The sequence below is a fragment of the Lampris incognitus genome, chromosome 11 (genome assembly GCF_029633865.1).
Source record: "Lampris incognitus isolate fLamInc1 chromosome 11, fLamInc1.hap2, whole genome shotgun sequence".
In the NCBI taxonomy this organism is placed as follows: domain Eukaryota; kingdom Metazoa; phylum Chordata; class Actinopteri; order Lampriformes; family Lampridae; genus Lampris; species Lampris incognitus.
The window spans coordinates 22,599,676-22,619,219 of NC_079221.1; the positions used below are offsets into that span (position 1 = coordinate 22,599,676).

The following is a 19,544-nucleotide window of genomic DNA, read 5'->3' on the forward strand; positions in this document are numbered from 1 at the left end:
GTTTCTCCAGGGTGGAATTACTTGTTTGTGTACTAGCATTGAAAGCTTTTGGTAACCTCTCATCCATAAATGTGAAGTTCAACAAGAGTGGAGAGGCAATAGGATTACAGGCTATCCGTGCTTATTTGTTCAAGAACTCTGTGAATCATGCAAGATTTGGATGGCTTCCAGTTGTGTCAAGTTCATCTACAACAATTTGACTCCACTTGTGCACAATCCATTCAGGTAATTTTATGAGCAACTTGTGGTTTTCTTCACAATCGTTCAAGATGGCTAGTCCTTTGATGTGTGGAATCACCTCAGTGCAGCCTTGTAGGAAGTCTGCAAACTGTTGAAGTGCTAGAAGATCGTTCGTGCTGATCTTAGGTCATCTCATGAGCTTATCTCGGAAAGCTTTCTGTATGATAAACGGGTTTCCATATCTCTCTTGTAGGACCTTCCAGGCTCCTTTGTATGCATTCTCTAAGTCTCTGTAGAAGAAACCTTCCACAGCCTCATGTGCCTCTCCAGCAAAATATCCCCACGACCCTGAGAGCAGGAGAAATGGTTTGGATAATGGATGGATGGATGGATGGAGATAACACATCTTCTCACTTGCTGGGAGGGGTTTTCTGTCAATAAGAGTCATGAAAGACATCTTCCAGTCTATGAATTTTATGATGTCACCACCGAATGTTGTTGATTCATGGACAAGCAGACGGCTCATGCTTAGGCTAGACTGATGGATTCCTGGGTCATTGTCACTTCAGGAGATGCTTGTTGAGGTTGGAATGATGCAGCATCTGGGTTTAGTCGAGTTCTAGTTTTAGTTCTTTGGCAAGCAGAGTTAGTTTCATCATTACTCTCCTCTTCATGATTCTCGAAACCTTCAAAATTGTCATATGCCCTCACTCAAGCTGTTGCTATCTCAGTTTCTTTTTCTGCTTGTAACTGCTATAATTTTGTTCTCTCTTCCTCAAGCTTGAGGTGCATTTGTGCTTCTTTCTGCTTCATTTCTGAAAACATATTTGCTTCTTTAAGTTTCCATTCATTTTCTAATTTATGGGGACGTGCTTGCTGGGCTTGAATTTGTTTCATGGCCTTTGATTGTTCCAGCTTTGCTGCAAGTTCTGCTTCTGCATCTAGTCATTTGCTAGATATACTGGGTGTATTTGAGTGGTTGAGTGATCTTTGTGATGACTGAGGTTACAGTTTCGGTTTTTGTGTGACCAAATATAGACCCATATTCATCTCTGTTTAATGTTATTTTCACTCTTTCCTTCTCAATTTGGTCATTATAAACTCAATTAATAGTCTCTAGGCGTTTACTTATGAGGTCACCAATTTCTTTCATTAGAGTAACAGGCATCCATTTTCTTAACAATCTCTGATGTGATATTACAGTTGTGTAGAATAGGCTCATGCTGTAGGCATACTACATCACATTTAGTTTTAATATCTTGCTGGATTTTATCAAGGTCTTTTAATGAACAGAAGATTTTCAGTTTCGTTCTAGTCTCTCTTGCTACCTGCTTCCAAGAGTCAGAGGCCTTGTTAAATGTTTTCTCACATTTTTTTGATATCTTGGTTGTGCATCTCTCTGTCTTTCTCTGTTAGAGTTCTTTGACGGGAGCTGGACCTGACTGGTGTGTCTGTCTCTTTTGTCTGAGTCAGTTGAGTTTATTGATTGTGCTGACACTGTCTATCACAACACATTTGACACCTATCTTAGGCCCCTTAATATTGTGTATAATTCTCTATGTAGATGTGTTTTGAGGTGTCCATATAGAACTCACCATTGCTTCATGTATGAATCGCTTAATTGGTTGCAGCTTAAATCTAGAAGGCAATTTCCCTAGTTTCCGTTCATCTTTAAATATGTTTACTTTAATTGTCCTTCCTGTTTGAAACAGCTTTGGTTCTGTGTAGTTCTTCATATCTACTCAGACATAAGCAATATCCCTTTTTTTGGTCCCCAGAATTTTCAAAGAAGTTGGACGCAGGCAGAGGTGGACAACTCGTCTTCAGGAAGTAAAAGTCCTGCCACGTATTTGTTCCACCCATGCACTATACCAGCTGAATTTAATTAGCACAATTCTTCAGCCAAGTAGAGTGAAATCACCCTGTTTAGTGAATGGCTAGAACAAATACATGGTAGGACTTTAAATACTGTTGCATTCTCTAAGCCGGGGTTTCCACCTCTGGACTCAGGTGATTCCAGTACAAAGCTCTTTGCAACTGGAATAATCTTCCTATTTTTCTGAGATCTATTATCGCTTCCCACTCCTTCAGGAAATCTTTATTTTCTCATCTTAAAATAACTTGTTTATGCTTTTAATTTGTGTGTACTTGAAGACAAACCACTTCAATTGCTCTTTACGTTGAAGTTGATGTAATTCATTTATTACCCAGGTCATTGTATCCAATTTTTCCTGAGGACAAGGAATGTGGGTGGGCGAGGGTAAGCATGTTGTTTGTATCTGTGTATTTGCAGTGTATGTTTATGTTTGTTACGTAATGCTGTTTTTGTTTGTATGTGTTTTATAATTTTGTATTTGTCTATAGGACCCCCTTGAAAATGAGATGCTACATCTCAAGGGGTTATCCTTCAATAAATTCAATTCAACGGCACAGTGCAACCCACTCATGTCCAACCATGAAAATCTGAAGACAACTGGATGTGGTATTCAATGATGCTGACAGTTAAACTGCAAATGCTGACTATGGTTTTCATTTGCATTATGCTGATGGGTGGCAAGATGACAGATTTTTCCAAAGGCAAAGTTTTCAATCCATCAAGTTCAAACACATAAGTTTGGCTACAAACTTTTAACAATGTCGAAATTACCAACCCTGTCTGGTTGCGAGTACAAAAAGATGAGGGTTTAAAAAGAGTAAGCACTAGAACAGGGGTCGGGAACCTTTTTGACTGGGAGAGCCATAAAAGCCAAATATTTCTAAATATATTTCATTGAGAGCCATATAGTATTTTTAACGTATAATAAATTAAATATGTCTTACTTTTAATGCGACTTCTGGTGCTGCATGGTTTTGCTGATGGCCTTGTAGTCTGGTTCATACGTGGTGAGGTTGAGCTTCATGCAGGCGTTGAGGCTTCCATCAGTTAAACGTGAGCGTAGGTTGGTCTTAATGTTCCTCATATGCGAGAAAGACTGTTCACATGCATATGTAGAGCCAAACATGGTCAATACGGCAATACTCACACGCTGCATTGTGTGGTATGTCACAGGAAGCTCGTTCCAAGTTTTAAGAATCAGCTGGTCTTCAGGTTGAAGATTTTTAATTTCTGTCCACTTGTGTTCCCTCGCCAGCTCTGCTCGCTGTCGCGCAAGACTTTCCAACTCTCCATTAAGTGACTTGAACTTACTCATCCACATGCCTGATGCCTTCAGGTCAGCAACTTCCAGCTCAAAGTCTCCGATAGAGACCCCGGGGATGCATGTCAGGTCGATTTTGTCCACTGCACACTCATGTGGATGAGTGATGAACTTGAAAAGACCAGTGCGCGCACGAAATTCTCCAAAACGTGCTTTGAATGACTGCAGGAGATTGAACGTAAAGCCAGCTAGCTGCTGGAGATCCAGATGTTGAGTGGAGTCACTTGCTAAGCATGCATCTCTAAATTGTTGCAGTCTTTCAAAGTGCAGAAGACGACCTGTTTCAATGTCCCTGAGAAAGACTTCCAGCTTGCTTTCAAATGCAAACACTGCTTGTTGAAGGGATGAGATTGTATTTCCAATACCTTGCATTTTCACATTGAGCTGGTTCAGATGGCCAGTTATGTCCACGAGATAGTGAAACTGCAGGAGCCAGTCAGTGTTGTCTAGCTCAGGATGCTTGACGCCTTTCATTTCAAGAAAAGTCCGGATTTCACTCAGGCAAGCTGCAAAACGGCTGAGCACCTTCCCCCTTGACAACCAACGCACGTTGCTGTGTAAAAGCAGACCGGGATAATGATTCCCAACTTCTTCTAACAGAGCTTTAAACTGGCGATCATTTAAAGCTCGGGCAACAATAAAGTTGACCACTCGAATGACCAGAGACATCACCTCGCCAAGCTCCTGGCCACACGTCTGAGCGCAAAGCGCCTCCTGGTGCAGGATGCAATGAAAACTTAGGATGGCTCTCTTTTCATGTTCACGGAGAAGCGCTACAAATCCTTTGTTCTTCCCCAACATACAGGGTGCACCATCAGTACAGACAGAAATAAGTTTATCCATCGGTAGTTTTTTTTCTTTAGCAAACTCCATGGAAGACGTGAATAAATCCTCTCCTCTTGTTGTCCCTTTCATTGGCAAAACAGCCAAGCTTTCCTCACGCAGTGTGTCACCTGGAGCATACCTGGCAATGATACTGCACTGAGATAGATGGCTAACGTCTGTTGACTCATCTAACGCGAGAGAAAAGTATGTCCCGCCGTTTATGTCCTTAATTTGTGTTTCCTCGACTTGATTTGCCATCATGATGCTACGATCGTGCACAGTTCTTGCTGACAGGGGCATGTCTTTTATTCGTTTGATTATCTTGTCTTTATTTGGGAAGTCATCAAACAGTTCATTGGCCACATCAAGCATGAGTGTTTTGGCATACTCGCCATCTGTGAATGACTTTCCATTCCTTACTATTGCCAAAGCCCCCGCAAAGCTAGCGGAATTCCCGTCACCTTGCTTGGTCCACACACGTAGTTGCTGCCGACTCGTCTGCACTCTCCGCTGTAGCTCCTCGCATGCCCTTTTCCTGCTGTCCCCCGCTGGATATTTCGATGCAAATGAAGCATGGTGCGTATCGAAGTGCCGCTTTATATTTGACCGTTTCATCGATGCAATTTTATCATTGCATATTAGACATACCGCAGATCCTGCTCTCTCCACAAATGCAAATTCCTCTGTCCACGCAGCCTGGAATGCACGGTAATCATCGTCTTTTTTTCTTTTCGCCATCTTTTCCGTTACAAGGGTTGAAGCGGATAAACTAGTTGGCTATCTGATAAAATTGATTTCTTCACCTTTACAATGACCCGGACATGCTCGCGAGCCATTGGTTCCCGACCCGACCCACGGGTGACCCGTGAAATTTATCTTCAAAACTAATTTCTGTTTACTTTAAAATGACACAGTATTATTAAGAAATATCACAAGTATTTTAAAATCAGTTCCAAACTGATTTTTTTGAAAAAAAAATAATTGTCAACTCAAAATTGTCTGGGAGCCATATGCCGTCACCGGAAGAGCCATATATGGCTCGCGAGCCATAGGTTCCCGACCGCTGCACTAGAAAAACAGAAAGCCTTGCTCGAAAAATTCATTACCTAAGACCATTTGCTGTGAAGTTTTTTCCCATATCAGTGTGTAGACGTGTGCATGTGTGAGTGCATGTGTTGATGCACACCAGAGACAGAGGTATTGCATTACCAAGAGATCTGTATTCATTTGTTTTTGGAAACTGGAGTTTATACACCCATCAGCCAAAACATTAAAACCACTGACAGGTAAGTGAATGACATCTTGTTACAATGGCACCTGTTAAGGGGTGGGATGTATTAGGCAGCAAGTGTACAGTCAGTTCTTGAAGTTGATGTGTTGGAAGCAGGAAAACTGGGCAAGCATAAGGATCTTAGCAGGATAATGCACCCTGCCACACAGCAAAAATTGTTCAGGAATGGTTTAAGCAACATGACAAACAGTTCAAGGTGTTGCCTTGGCCTCCAAATTCCCCAGATCTCAATCTAATTGAGCATTTGTGGGATGTGCTGGAAAAACAAGTCCGATCCATGGAGACCCCACTTTCAACTTACAGGACTTAAAAGGATCTCCTGCCAATGTCTTGGTGCCAGATACCAGAGGACACCTTCAGAGGTCTTTTGGAGACCATGACTCGAAAGGTCAGAGCTGTTTTGGTGGCATGAAGGGGATCTAAATATTAGGCAAGTGGTTTTAATGTTTTGGCTGATCGTTGTATACAAGCATTGGTAGAAAGCATTTTAAACCAGTGAGTGGTTGGAGTGGTTATGCAGAGTTGTTTGGTATATTTGTGTATGAAGTGTTATTAAAGCCTTGATTAGAAATCTGCAGAGCTCATGCTGGTGATTGTCTTGTAGTCTACTTAATGAGTGTTCAAAGCAGAAGTAGCCAACTCTATTGATACTTTGCTTTTTTTATTGATACTTTTTTGGCGATACTGTATTGAGCCCGATGGGAATCAATAAAGTATCTCAAAATCAAAAAAAAAAAAATCAGTAGTGCTACAATTTTCATTCTGTCTGTGACTAGATTTGATTGCATATGTGTTGCCTGTTAAGTGGCGGTTCAACTGTGTTTCAACCTTGAGTGGCAGAATGGCATGGGCCAACCCTGGACTCATGAACACATGAGCACCTCCGGGTCAAATTCACAAAACTTGTTACTTTTGGGTGACTATTCCAACTCTGCATCCTGGCTCTATGTTACACAGTGACAAATATAGGTTGGGCGGCTAACTTGAAAAAGTCTCAACTTTTTTTTTATGGCCAAATACAACTCTAAACTCTTTTCCTACCAGGTCTTGGCAGATTAGGTGTGTGTAATCCCTGATGGAATCCAATGCCAGGCTTTGCAACTGGGATGTCATCAGGGCAGCTACACAGTTGAAGAAAGACTGTAGCTTGGCCATGTTGCTGTTTCTGGGCAACAGTTTGCGCTTGCTACCCTGGTAGAAAATGTTCTGCACCTCAGGGAACCATCTGGGCCAGAGAAGAGTCGTCAAGAGGTTTTAGCAAGTACACAGTATTCTGCATCTAGTTCATCACAGAATTAAGATTTTTTTTCTTCAGAATCTTTCTGTAATTCCATGCATTTTACTGTTACTTGAATAAACAATGTACAAAATGTAGAAAATTGTTAGAAAAATCTAAAGGATGGCCTCCCTATAGGCGCCTATAGGAGCTATAGGTGGCTGCCGATTTTTGGCAAAATTTAAAATTTCTTATTATATCTCGACAGTAATCGATAGTACTAAAAAAAAGACGCTTGACACGGAAAGAAAAAAATGTGTTGTTCCTGTAAGGGGCAGGGGCTCAGTGACACGCACATTTTAGTAAGGGCATTTTATCAGATATTAGACCAGTGTTTCTCAAACTTTTTTTCAGCCAAGGCACCCTTTTTAAGTGCCTAAAATCTCAAGGCACCCCAGTGTAAAAATATAGCTAAAAACGACACTGCATCCCTCTATTAGTGCAAATATCCTTTTTTATTTTTAGGGGATGACGTGTATCAATGAACAGATAGGCAGACAGATAATAAGGTGGGTAAAGAGATAACATCCCTCCAGAATAAAAAATAAAGTGTCAAAATAAGTCCTTCAAACTGCCATCCCCCTTCCCAGCATAATGAAGTGACAGGAACTTCACACGAAGAAATGGCAGGAACACTCCCATCTGTACTCTTCCATCCAGCCTCTGTACACACACACACACACACACACACAGACACACTCACACACAACCCGCATTTAAAAAGTGAGATAGGCCTACATGTGCACATGAAGACACACTCACGCACAAATATGCCACAACTGAGAGCCAGGAGTGCATAGGGGAGAGAGAGAGGCCGAGAGGGGGCGTGACTCACCATCAATGAGAGACATGGGCCTGGGAAGATGCACAAAGCTGCCCTATCCTGGCAGGGATGGATGAGAGGCAGACATGTAGATCCTGGTCCACAGTCCTTATTCGCTCCCTGTACCTGTTCTTGATGTACGTCAGGCTTGAAAAACTCAGTTCACATAGATAGGTTGTGGAGAAGGGTAGTAGAATAGCAACAGCACATCTTGAAGCCAATGGGTACTCGTTTCCCACTGATATCCAAAAGCTGTCCAGTTCCACATCACAAAATCTCCTTTTCAAAGTGCGATCTTCCCTGATCTCCATCAGTTGTTCCTGTATTGGAAGTGAGCAGTCCTTTGCACTTTCCATTGCACTCCAAGGATCACGGACCCAGTCAAACTCAGCATATGACTCAGAGGGAAAATAGTGATTGAATCGCTCGTCAAGAGTGGTCAGATGCTGGGCTATTACGCCTGACAATGTGGTGTTGTTTGTATGCATATTGCACAGGGGAAACATATCCAGCCTGCCCTGGTCTACAAAGGAACGCCAGAGTGTGAGCTTGGACCTGAAGCCGCGTAGTTTGTCAGATGAGGAGAGGAGGGTTTCTTGTCTACCTTGCATTTTGATATTCAGCTCGTTTATGTGCTTAAATATGTCAGCCATATACGCGAGTTTTGCGCACCACTGCTCGTCTGCGAGTAGCTCTGCAAATGCAGGTTTCTCGTCTATCACGAAGGCCCTCAATTCTTCTCTTAACTCGTACACTCGGGTCAAAACTTTACCCCGTGAAAGCCAGCGGACAGCCGTGTGTAACAACAAGCTTTGATGCTCTGCTTCCATTTCCTCGCAAAGAATGGAAAAAAGGCGGCTCTTTAACGGGCGCGCCTTGATGTAATTAACCATGTCCACTGCTTTGTTCAGTACGTCGGAAAGTTCTTTTGGTAGCGTCTTAGCAACAAGTGCCTCTCGGTGAAGGAAGCAGTGGGTTGTTCGTATATCAGGGTTTTGCGCTTTGGCCCTGGTAATGAAACCTTTGGCACTGCCCGTCATTGCAGCCGCGCCGTCGGTGCAAATACTGATACAGTTCTTCCAGCTCAAACCAACCTTGTCAAGACACTCAGTTGTCACACGGAAGATTTCTTCTCCTGTAGTGTTGTTGGGGAGCAGTTTGCAAAATAAAAAGTTCTCTCTAATACGGCCCCCATCAACAAAGCGAACATTTGCTAAAAGCTGAGCGTGCCCGCTCACATCAGTTGACTCGTCGAGTTGTAAGGAGAAATGTCCACTGGCCTTGATTTTATCCAAAACGACATCTTCAATATCGGCAGACATGCTATTGATTCGCCTCGCTATTGTGCAGTCTGACAGCGGGACCTTGGCTACTTCTTTGGCAGCTTGTGGGCCAAGCATTTTGGTAACGATTGCCGTGCAAGCAGGTATTATGACGGACTCTGCGATTGTGTGGGGCTTCTTGGCTTTCGCTACTATTTCTGCTATGAGGTAGCTGGCCTCCAGAGCCTTCTCGGATACTTTGGCAGCTTTACACATGACTCTCTCTTGCCGCGATTGCTGGGTTTTAAGGCGAACAAAGTACTCCTTCCCCTTGTTTTTAAGGTGTGGGTGTTTTTGCTTCAGATGTCGTTTGAGTTTGTTGGGAACCATAGTTTGGTTTGCCAGTGTCTTTCCACATACGAGGCAGAGCGGGAGAGGGCATGCATCATCGGTACTAATGAAGCCAAGTGCAATGTAGCTGTCGTGGTATCGCAAAATCTTTGTCTTTGTCTTTTTAGCCTTGCCCTTGCTAGTAGCCTTGCCCTTACTAACATTAGCATCTCCCGGTGGTACGACGGGTGCAGACGACTCCAAACTGGAGGATAAAAGCCGGTTGTTGCTAGAAGAAGGCTCCGGTTCACTGTCAGTGTCTGTTGAAGTATCCCCATCTGTTGGAGCTTCTGGTGGGACTTTTCTTTTTAGGAAACGATCCATGGCTTGGTTTTGGGTTTTAGCGGCATCAAAATGTCAGGACGTGTAAAATGATAACAACGATGCCCTGACCTTACGTGACCGCGCACTGCACTGACCCGTATGTAACGTGGGAGGGGAAATGGGCACGCGAGACAGTTTCTCATGAGTATGTAGGCTATTTATTTATCTGAAATGAATTTATTTATCCATTTATTTATTCATCCATTCATTTATTCAGTAACATTTTGTAAAATAAATTAGTATTTTAATTTTTGATAATTGATATGAAAAATGTTAGATTTGCAAATTTTTTCACGGCACCCCTGACGCTGTCAGACGGCATACCAGGGTGCCGCGGCATACAGTTTGAGAAACGCTGTACCAATCTGGGAACTAAATCCTTACCAAGAAATTTCTTCACCAATGTGTTTGTAAAGGTGTGTAATAGCATGTATTAAAATGTTGAAATTCAACTCCTGTGGGAAACCTCGTAAAAAAACTGCTCAAAGTTGGGGTACCCGTTGTAGAGCCGAAGGAACGGAGAAGACCGTAGGTTCACACTTTAGCCGTGTAGGCAACTTTCTTTAATCCACGGTAAATCAGAGAGACAACCAAACCACAGCTCGACTGAGCGGGGGTGGCAAGAATCCCCAGAAAACTGGCTGGACAACCATAACTTAACCCTGCGTTAACCTGCCAGGGCAACCATGACTTAACCCTTAGTTCCTGGGTTGAATTCTGCCCCCAATACGTGTCCACCACATGAGCCCCCCCAGAATTCGCCCTAGTAATCGAAGTCAGGCAGGCGCGGGGGGACGACAGGCCGTCCGCGGCGGCTCCGGACAACAGGGGCCGGAGTGTCTCCGGGAGGCATTGACGCGGGCCTGTGGAGGTCGGCCTGAGGAGCAGAAGAGGCAGCTCGGGCCTCCACGGGGGGAGGAGGCGGAGCCGGGGGACGACCGCGACGAGGAGGTTGGGCTAACTCCAACGGCTGCGTCAAGTCCAGGTGTGCGGGTTTAACTCGGTCCACTGAAACATGCTCGGCCGTGCCCCCAAAATCCACCACCAGGTGCTTAGTTCCCCGTTCCAGGACGCGGAAGGGGCCGTCATAAGGGGGTTGCAGAGGGGGGCGGTGTGCGTCGTGACGGATGAACACGTAGTCCGCTGACTGCAGACCTGGGGGCACCTGGGACACCGGCGCGCCGTGTTGGGCGGTAGGGACGGGTGTGAAAGCTCTGACCCCGTCCAGCAAGGAGGCTCGTTGGTCCACAGCTGACCAGGGACGCGTTGCATTGGGCATGAAATCGCCTGGGACTCGCAGCGGCGTGCCGTACACCAGCTCCGCAGAGGAGGCTTGTAGGTCTTCCTTCGGGGCGGTCCGCAGGCCCAGCATGACCCATGGGAGCTTGTCGACCCAGTTGCAGTCCTTGAGAGTAGCCCGAAGCGCAGCCTTCATGGACCGGTGGAAGCGCTCACATAGGCCGTTCGCCTGAGGGTGGTAGGCGGTAGTGCGATGAAGCTTGACGCCCAGAGCCTCACCCACAGCATTCCATAGCTCTGAGGTAAACTGTGGCCCGCGGTCAGATGAAAGGTCGGAAGGCGTACCGAAACGTGGGACCCACGACCCAATAAAAGCCCGGGCCACATCAGCAGACGTCGTGGATGCCAGGGGAACAGCTTCAGGCCAGCGCGTAGTCCTGTCCACCACAGTGAAGAGGTAGGTGAACCCCTGGGAGGGGGGTAGGGGACCAACCAGGTTGACGTGGACATGGTCAAATCGTCTCTCCGGCACTGCGAAGCGTTCCAGGGGCGCCTTAATGTGGCGGTGTATCTTAGCCCGCTGACAGGCAACACACGAGTGGGCCCACGCTTTCACGTCTCTCTTAAGTCCCTCCCACACAAACTTAGCAGAGGTCAGGCGCACGGATGGCTTACCGCCTGGATGAGAGAGGCCGTGCACAGCTTCAAATACGGGGCGTCTCCAGCTGTGCGGGACGATGGGCCTGGGCTGTCCTGTGGAGACGTCACACAGGAGGGTGACACCTGTGTCGCTGAAAGGAACGTCCTGCAGGCGGAGCCCCGTGTCGGAGGCCCGGAGACGGAGGATGCTCGGGTCCGTGGCCTGGTCAGCGGCCATCTGTGCATCGTCAAGGCCTAGGTGGACCGCTCCAATCACTGCCCTAGAGAGGCAGTCAGCTACCTGGTTAGACTTACCAGCGACGTGCTGGATGTCGGTAGTGAATTCCGAAATGTAGGAGAGTTGTCGCTGCTGGCGAGCGGACCATGGCTCGGCCGTCTTGGACATGGCAAACGTGAGGGGCTTGTGGTCCACGTACGCAGTAAACTCGCGGCCCTCTAGCAGGAAACGGAAATGCCGGACGGCGAGCCAGAGACCGAGGAGTTCCCTGTCAAAAGTACTATACTTGCGCTCTCGGGGTGTAAGCTGGCGACTGAAAAAGGCCAAAGGCTGCCAAGCCCCCCCCACCCACTGTTCGTGAACCGCACCAACAGCATAGTCCGATGCATCCGTGGTTATGGAAATAGGCACTGTAGGTGAAGGATGCGCTAGCAGGGTAGCCTGGGAGAGCGCAGCTTTAGTCTCGGTGAACGCACGGTCCCGCTCTGCTGTCCAGTCGACCGCCTGGTTGGGGGACATGCCTTTCAGCGCCTCGTACAGTGGCCGGATGATAAAGGCGGCTCGGGGAATGAAGCGGTGGTAGAATGTCACCATCCCGATGAACTCCCTGAGCGCACGAGCTGTTTGGGGGCGCGGAAAGGCCGCCACCGCTTCCACCTTTGAGGGCAGGGGGACTGCCCCGTCCCCAGTGATGCGATGCCCGAGGAAATCAATGGCTGTCAGCCCGAACCGGCACTTCGCCGGGTTGACGATCAGCCCATGCTGGCTGAGGCGTGTGAAGAGGGCATGAAGATGGGACAGGTGTTCTTCCTCGGAGGCGCTGGCGATGAGTATGTCGTCCAAATAGACAAAGATGAAAGGAAGGCCACGGAGCACTGAATCCATCAGCCGCTGAAAGGACTGGGCCGCGTTTTTGAGTCCAAATGGCATTCGTAGGAATTCAAATAGGCCAAATGGGGTAGTCACTGCTGTCTTGGGGATGTCTGAGGGGTGCACGGGAACTTGATGATAACCACGGACCAGGTCGACTTTTGAGAAGACGCATTTGCCAGACAGGTTTGCAGAAAAGTCCTGGATATGCGGGACAGGATAGCGGTCGGGCGTGGTGGCGTCATTTAGTCGGCGGTAGTCCCCGCATGGGCGCCAACCTCCATCAGGCTTAGCGACGATGTGGAGTGGGGACGCCCACGGGCTGTCAGAGCGGCGGATGATCCCCATGCGTTCCAGGTGCTCAAACTCAGACTTGGCAATGGCGAGTTTGGCGGGGTCGAGACGCCTGGCTCTGGCGTAGACCGGGGGCCCCTTCGTAGCAATGTGATGCTCCACCCCATGCTTAGCGGTAGGTGCAGAGAAGGTAGGCAGGGTGAGGTCAGGGAACTCAGCGAGGAGGCGGTTGAACTTGTCTGCCTCTGAGAGAGAGTTGGCTAGACCTGCATAGGCCGCTTCCCTCCGCGTACATGCGAAGGAGGAGAAGGTTAAGGCATCGACCAGACGGCTGTTCTGAATGTCCACTAGCAAACCGTAAGCGCACAAAAAATCAGCTCCGAGGAGGGGAAGCGTTACATTGGCCATGACGAACTCCCACGTGAAACGTTGTCCACCAAAACACAGTTCTACAGACCGCACGCCGTAGGTGTGGATAGGGCTGCCGTCAGCCGTCGCCAACTGGGGGCCCCGCTCCCCGCCCATGATGTCGACGTCAGTAGCAGGGAGCACGCTTCTCTGTGCGCCCGTGTCACAAAGAAATCGCCGACCGGAGATGGTGTCGAGGATGAAGAGTAGCCTGCTCGTATCGCCAACACTCATGGCCACTACTGAGTGTTGGCCCTCTCGTTTCCCGTCGGCCTGTAGTTGCAGGGGGAACGGCACCGTTTAGCTTTCGCACCAAATCGAGCGTGGTACATACAGAGTCCAGAGGGCTTGTAGCGGTCTGACGCTGTGGCGCCACCGTCGGGCCACGCCCGCGATGTCGGCGGGGGGCCAGTGAAGGTAGGAGCCAGCACCCCGGCATGGGAGGAACGTTTTGTAGCGACGAAGAATCGGTCAGCCTCCTTTGCCAGCTCACGGGGATCAGTGATGGTGGAGTTAGCGAGCGCAGTCTGGACGTGGGGCGGCATGTTGCGCAGAAACAGCTCCATAAACAGGAAACATGGCTTTTCTTGACCCAGTAGGTTTAACATCCTGCTCATTAGCTCCGATGGTTTGCCATCTCCCAAGCCCTGAATTGCGAAGAGGCGACGTGCTCTCTCCGTTGTTGACAGTTCAAAAGTTTCAAGGAGGATATGTTTAAGTGCGGCGTATTTACCATCGGCCGGTGGGTCGGTTATGAAACCGCTTATCCTGGAAGCCGTAGCGCACCCCAGCGCTGCCACTACGTAGTAGTACCTGGTCTCGTCTGCTGTTATGTCTCTGAGCGCGAACTGTGCCTCAGCCTGCGCGAACCATGTAGCCGCGGAAGACTCCCAAAACTCCGGCAGTTTCATTGCAACGGCGTTCGTAGCCATAATGTGTGTGGTTTCAGAAAACTTATCCGAAAACCGACGTCGGGGTCACCAGTGTAGAGCCGAAGGCACGGAGAAGACCGTAGGTTCACACTTTAGCCGTGTAGGCAACTTTCTTTAATCCACGGTAAATCAGAGAGACAACCAAACCACAGCTCGACTGAGCGGGGGTGGCAAGAATCCCCAGAAAACTGGCTGGACAACCATAACTTAACCCTGCGTTAACCTGCCAGGGCAACCATGACTTAACCCTTAGTTCCTGGGTTGAATTCTGTCCCCAATACGTGTCCACCACACCGTAACCAATTTTCAAAAAATCAAAAATGTTTAATTTGGCCTTAAATAACTTGTGAGGGGTCAAACTAGGGGTTTTTCATGATTCTGAGTTGATTGCAAGTATTGGTTTTTCACCAAAACCACTCCTTGGTGTAAAAACAGCCACACCCACTTTTCCTGATCATCGCAGCCCCCCTCCCAAGACCCCCACCCCCTTCCCACTGCTGGGTACATGTAAATTAAAAAGTTGCTTAATTAGTTTCTTTTTTATTATTTGCCATGGTAAATAGGCCTAATTATTGTTTAGTGGTAGTTGTTGTAGTTGGTTGGCACTCAAAGTGAGGAAGTTTGGCGTTAGCTAGTGCAAGACATGCTGAAGCCATTTGCAACCTTCTTCTATGTTGATCATTGACGGACACAACAAACTACTTCTGAAATGTAAGTATTATCTACATCTTTTTTTAAGAACTTGAAATATTTAATGTCACTACATTGATAATATGCATAAGTAACATAAAAGTTGTCAACTTAGCTTACGTGTTAGTTAGTTAACAGTAAATGAAATGGTTAGCTATCTAACGTTAACTCCCACTAAATTTGTCATTAACTTACTTGTTAGCTGGCTAACAGTAAGTAACATGGTTAGTTAGCCAACTCCCACGTGTGTATTACACACCCCAAACTGCACCTGATGACTAGTTTATGTTCTTAAATGCTAGCTGACTGCCCCATTAGCTATCTAGCCAGGTTACAGTGGTGTATTGTCTTAGAGAGGATTTTTGCAGTTAACGTTACTGTAAAGCTGATCTCCTATTTTCCTCCTCAACAGAATATATTAGAGAGAAGCTATTCCAGCACATGACAGAGATTGTCTTTAATGTCACAAAAATACTTATATTACTACTAAATACTTAATATAATATAACTTATATTCTACCCTTTTTACTTTGTAGGACATTATAGTGTAGCAGTATGGATGAAGACATTACTCCTCCACCTATGCTCAATTGCTTCATCTGTTAAGGCCTGGAGACACCAGCTCAGAGGCTCACACAGGCAACTCCTAAAGGCTACTCTACTTTTTTGGCACATGCAGAAGCAATTGAAAATTCTACGATTTTGGAGCGTATGAAGGAGGCTCAAAATGTAGGAAGACTTAGGTACCACATAAAGTGTAAAAATGATTTTTACAACAAGTTTGTCGAGGTCACCACGAAGTCCGCTCATGCATCAAAGGCGGAGAAAGAGTCAACAAAGATGAAGAGAAGACGCACTTGTTCTGAGTTCAGTGCATCTACTGCATGCAGTTCTACAAATTCACGGTCCATTCAACTTCTGTACAAGAATGTATGCATTCTTTGCAACCAACCCGCTCATCTCTACACAAATAACCCAGAGGCTGCTAGAAAGAGATATAGAGTGCCGGATAATTTGACTGCAGATAGACTGAAGACAAGCTTGCTGAAGACAGCACGGAGTCGCAGGGACGATTGGGGCACTGAAGTCATTGGACGCCTGGAAGGGATCAACGACTTAGTAGCAGAAGAAACCTTGTATCATTTGCGCTGCGAAGTTCTTTTTAAAACAGGTAGTCATTACTCTGAGACTGAAGATAGAGGACAGAGGAAGAGAGGACAGAAGAAAATGGATGAGGAGTGAGAGGCTGTTTTTAATGAACTCTGCGAATGGTTAGACTTAGAACTTGAGCATAGGGTGATGACACTTGACCAAGTCCACGAAAAGCTGCAGCAGTTTGACCAGTCACCAGATAAGAGCCTCTCTTATTCAAAGAAATGGCTAAAGAAGAAACTCGAAGAGAAATACCATGACACATTGTATTTCACATCACAGGAGAGAAGAACAGCTGTGCTCTGCCTCAAAGATAACACCAGCAACATTCTGCGAGAGCATCATGCTAATCTTGAGCTTGGAGATGAGAAGACTCAGATTATAAAGACTGCACTAAAGTTCATATGCAACGACATTGCCACAATTGATCTAGATCCAAAGTCATACCCCACTGCACACAGTATGACTGATATGCATTGTCAGCTGGCACTTGTTCCTGAGAGCCTTCAGGTGTTCTTGAGACCGATAGTGAAGACAGACGAAAGAGTAGCTGTTTGGGGGCAGAACTTTATAAAGGTCTGTCGGCCTTGGTCAGGAGTATTGCCATACCAGATGGGGCTTGCCATACAACTGGATCGTAGATTTGGATCAAAATGGATGCTCAACAAGTTACACCGGCTGGGATACACTGAGTCATACTCAGAGACACAAAACTACAAATACTGCTTCCTTAATGACAGGAACGGAGATGGCATCTCTGATATTTCTGGCACTCTTGATACCATTGTTGAAGAAACTGATGATCAGGGTGAAGTTGAAGGCATTCGACAAAGCTAAGCTCCTGAAGGGAGCTGAAGTGAAGATTCTTCCATTCACCAACAGGAAACAGACAGGGATAAACACCATCACATTTCTTCCCATGGCTGAGCTCTCCTCCTCTGTGACACAAGAGGGTGCAGCTGCACAGCATTCTCTCCGTGCCTATCTACAAACCCGGGACTGGATCCTTCTATAGAGCATGTCTTTGGACCCCGATGACTATGGATGGACATTAGGTGTTCATGGTTATGCGCCAGTTCCAACACTAGACCCCGTGGCTCCTGAGGAGGTACTCCAGTTCACAAGCTGTAATTGTAATGGAGATTGCAGCAACCGGCGGTGCAGCTGCAAGAAGAATGGTGTCAAATGCATCTCAGCATGTGGAGTTTGTAAAGGCATTACATGCAAGAATTGTATTCATGATGGTGTTGAGTCTGGAGAAGACTCAGACATTGACTCCTGAAGCCTTTGACATAGTGGATCAGTATTTGCTCTAAGTATTATGCAAGATATTGAAATAAACTAATAAAGCTACTTAAAATTTAAATCTCAAAGAGGGCGTGACCATTTTTCCACCAAGGAGTGGTCAGGTGAAAAACTAATGCTTGCAATCAACTCAGAATCATGAAAAACCCATAATTTGACCCCTCACAAGTTACTTAAGGCCAAATTAAACATTTTCGATTTTTTGAAAATCGGTTATGGGTACCCCAACTTTGAAAAGTTTTTTACGAGGTTTCCCACGGGAGTTGAATTTCAACATTTTAATACATGCTATTACACACCTTTACAAACTCATTGGTGAAGAAATTTCTTGGTAAGGATTTAGTTCCCAGATTTTCATGTTTCCCTTACTATTTGTTATGCGCATAAGGCCACAAAGGTACACAAAGGCCGGTTGCTAACACATAGCTGCCTGCTAGCTACCCAGCGAGCCAGTCGTGATTGCTGCAACAATGGAGCCAGATCCTGAGGAATTCAGAAATAATAATAATAAAGTTAGTTTTCTCTTACGTGTGTGACATCCATTCGGTACAGCTATTCAGCTCAGCTCAGAATGATGCTTGTCTCAGGTGAAACGCTTTCGCTTCAATCAGCTGGTGTGTCCAGGGTGTGCATGTGTTTTCGGGGCATGGCTTTGGAGACATTCTGATGCTTTCTGATTGGGAAGGGCGGTGTCGAATTCGGTTTAAGGATTTGAAAATATTTCTAAATTCTTCCCAAAATCAACTGCCGCCTATTGCTCCTATAAGTGACACCAACTAAAATGACTGACTGCACAAAATCAAAACAAAAGATTTTAATCAAAGAACAGTAAGTATGTGCTAAATACTGTTATATTCTCTAAGATGTCTGTGCGTTTGTACATTGATGCCACAAATTTATGTACATTTATTGTTTGAATCAATTAAAATGTCTGCGCCTCAGACTGCTGAACATTTTGAATGTCACTATCAATATGTGACAGGTGGGAATTCTTTTCTTTTCAAACATGCCACCCGTACCAGGACCTACTTTTTGAGGAGGACACCTTTGGCACTTTCAATGTGTCTGGTGACAAGCTGCTGGAAGAGAGATAGCTCCATAGACTCTGCTCTGCTGTGGAACTCCTCCACGTCTATCAGACGTAGATCCCTGCAGGGAGATCATCCAGGAGTGGTGAGATGACAGGCAGACTTGACTCACACGGTAGCTGCTTAATTGTTTTTATAGATTTATTCATCTTATTCTGGTGCAAGATGGAGGTGCCATCAGATGCTAGGCCAAAGCTATCTGTACCAGAAATTTTAGACAATAACAGATACTGATATGCAGTTTAATATACTTTTCTGTGATAGTAGCTAGTATTTGAAAAACTATTTTACCCAGTTCTAATGACAGAATGAAGAGAGGACAGACAAATTGACTGAGACACCTAGATGAAAATAAAATGTTTTATGTAACATTGAGAAAGTGAAACAGAGTATACTTACTTGAAAGATGCATGCCATAGATCCAGAACTTGCAGCATAGTGGGGTTGAAAGCATGAAGCTTATCTCTCATTTTAATTTGGGCTTGGATATAGGACTTCTTCCATGGTTTTGGCACCACCTCCAATCTGAAAGTGAAGGGCAGTGAAATTATGCAAGTACTTCCCTTTTCCCTGGTAAAATGCAAAAATGGTAATTACTATATGGGCTCCTTGATTGTTTTTAATGTATACAATTCACCAGTCATCTTGAAGGAAATTTCTCCTTTTGCCCTGTAGTTGGGGAACATAGTCAAGAAACTAGAGTAAACCTCTGAAAATCTTGTTGAGGGATACTTTGACATTTATGGCAGCACAGGGAATAGAACCCCATTACCTGTATGTCAGTGTAACTAAGCCATCCTACCCACCAAAGATAAATGCTTGTAAAGGACATTTTATTGTTCTTTCCAAGTTGTGGCTCTAAACCCATTTTGTCTTCTACAATCATTTTAAAACAAATATCCACATACACCACTAGATTCTGGGAACAGCTCATCCCATGGAATACCTGGATGGTAAAAGGCCCGAACATGAACCCATGATCTTTGGTTTACAAGACCAATGCCTTGCCACTTGGCCACCATGCCATCTTTGAGCGTTCTCCTTCTGAAGCAGTCAACTATGTGTCTCCTCATGGTCTGGTTATGGGGGTTTAGGCCACAGTATGTGATGGATAAAAACAT

General features: G+C 45.9%; 1 protein-coding gene across 1 annotated transcript in view; it reads right to left on the minus strand.

The window, feature by feature from the left end:
• dnah7 (dynein, axonemal, heavy chain 7) overlaps window positions 1-19,544 on the minus strand; it is a 304,502-nt gene that overhangs the window by 262,626 nt on the left and 22,332 nt on the right. Inside the window, exons 6-8 of the mRNA XM_056288870.1 lie at window positions 18,823-18,948; window positions 18,365-18,484; window positions 6,535-6,718 (exon numbers count right to left, since the gene is read on the minus strand). Coding sequence (XP_056144845.1) covers window positions 6,535-6,718; window positions 18,365-18,484; window positions 18,823-18,948 — 430 coding nt within the window. The remainder of the gene's footprint in view (window positions 1-6,534; window positions 6,719-18,364; window positions 18,485-18,822; window positions 18,949-19,544) is intronic.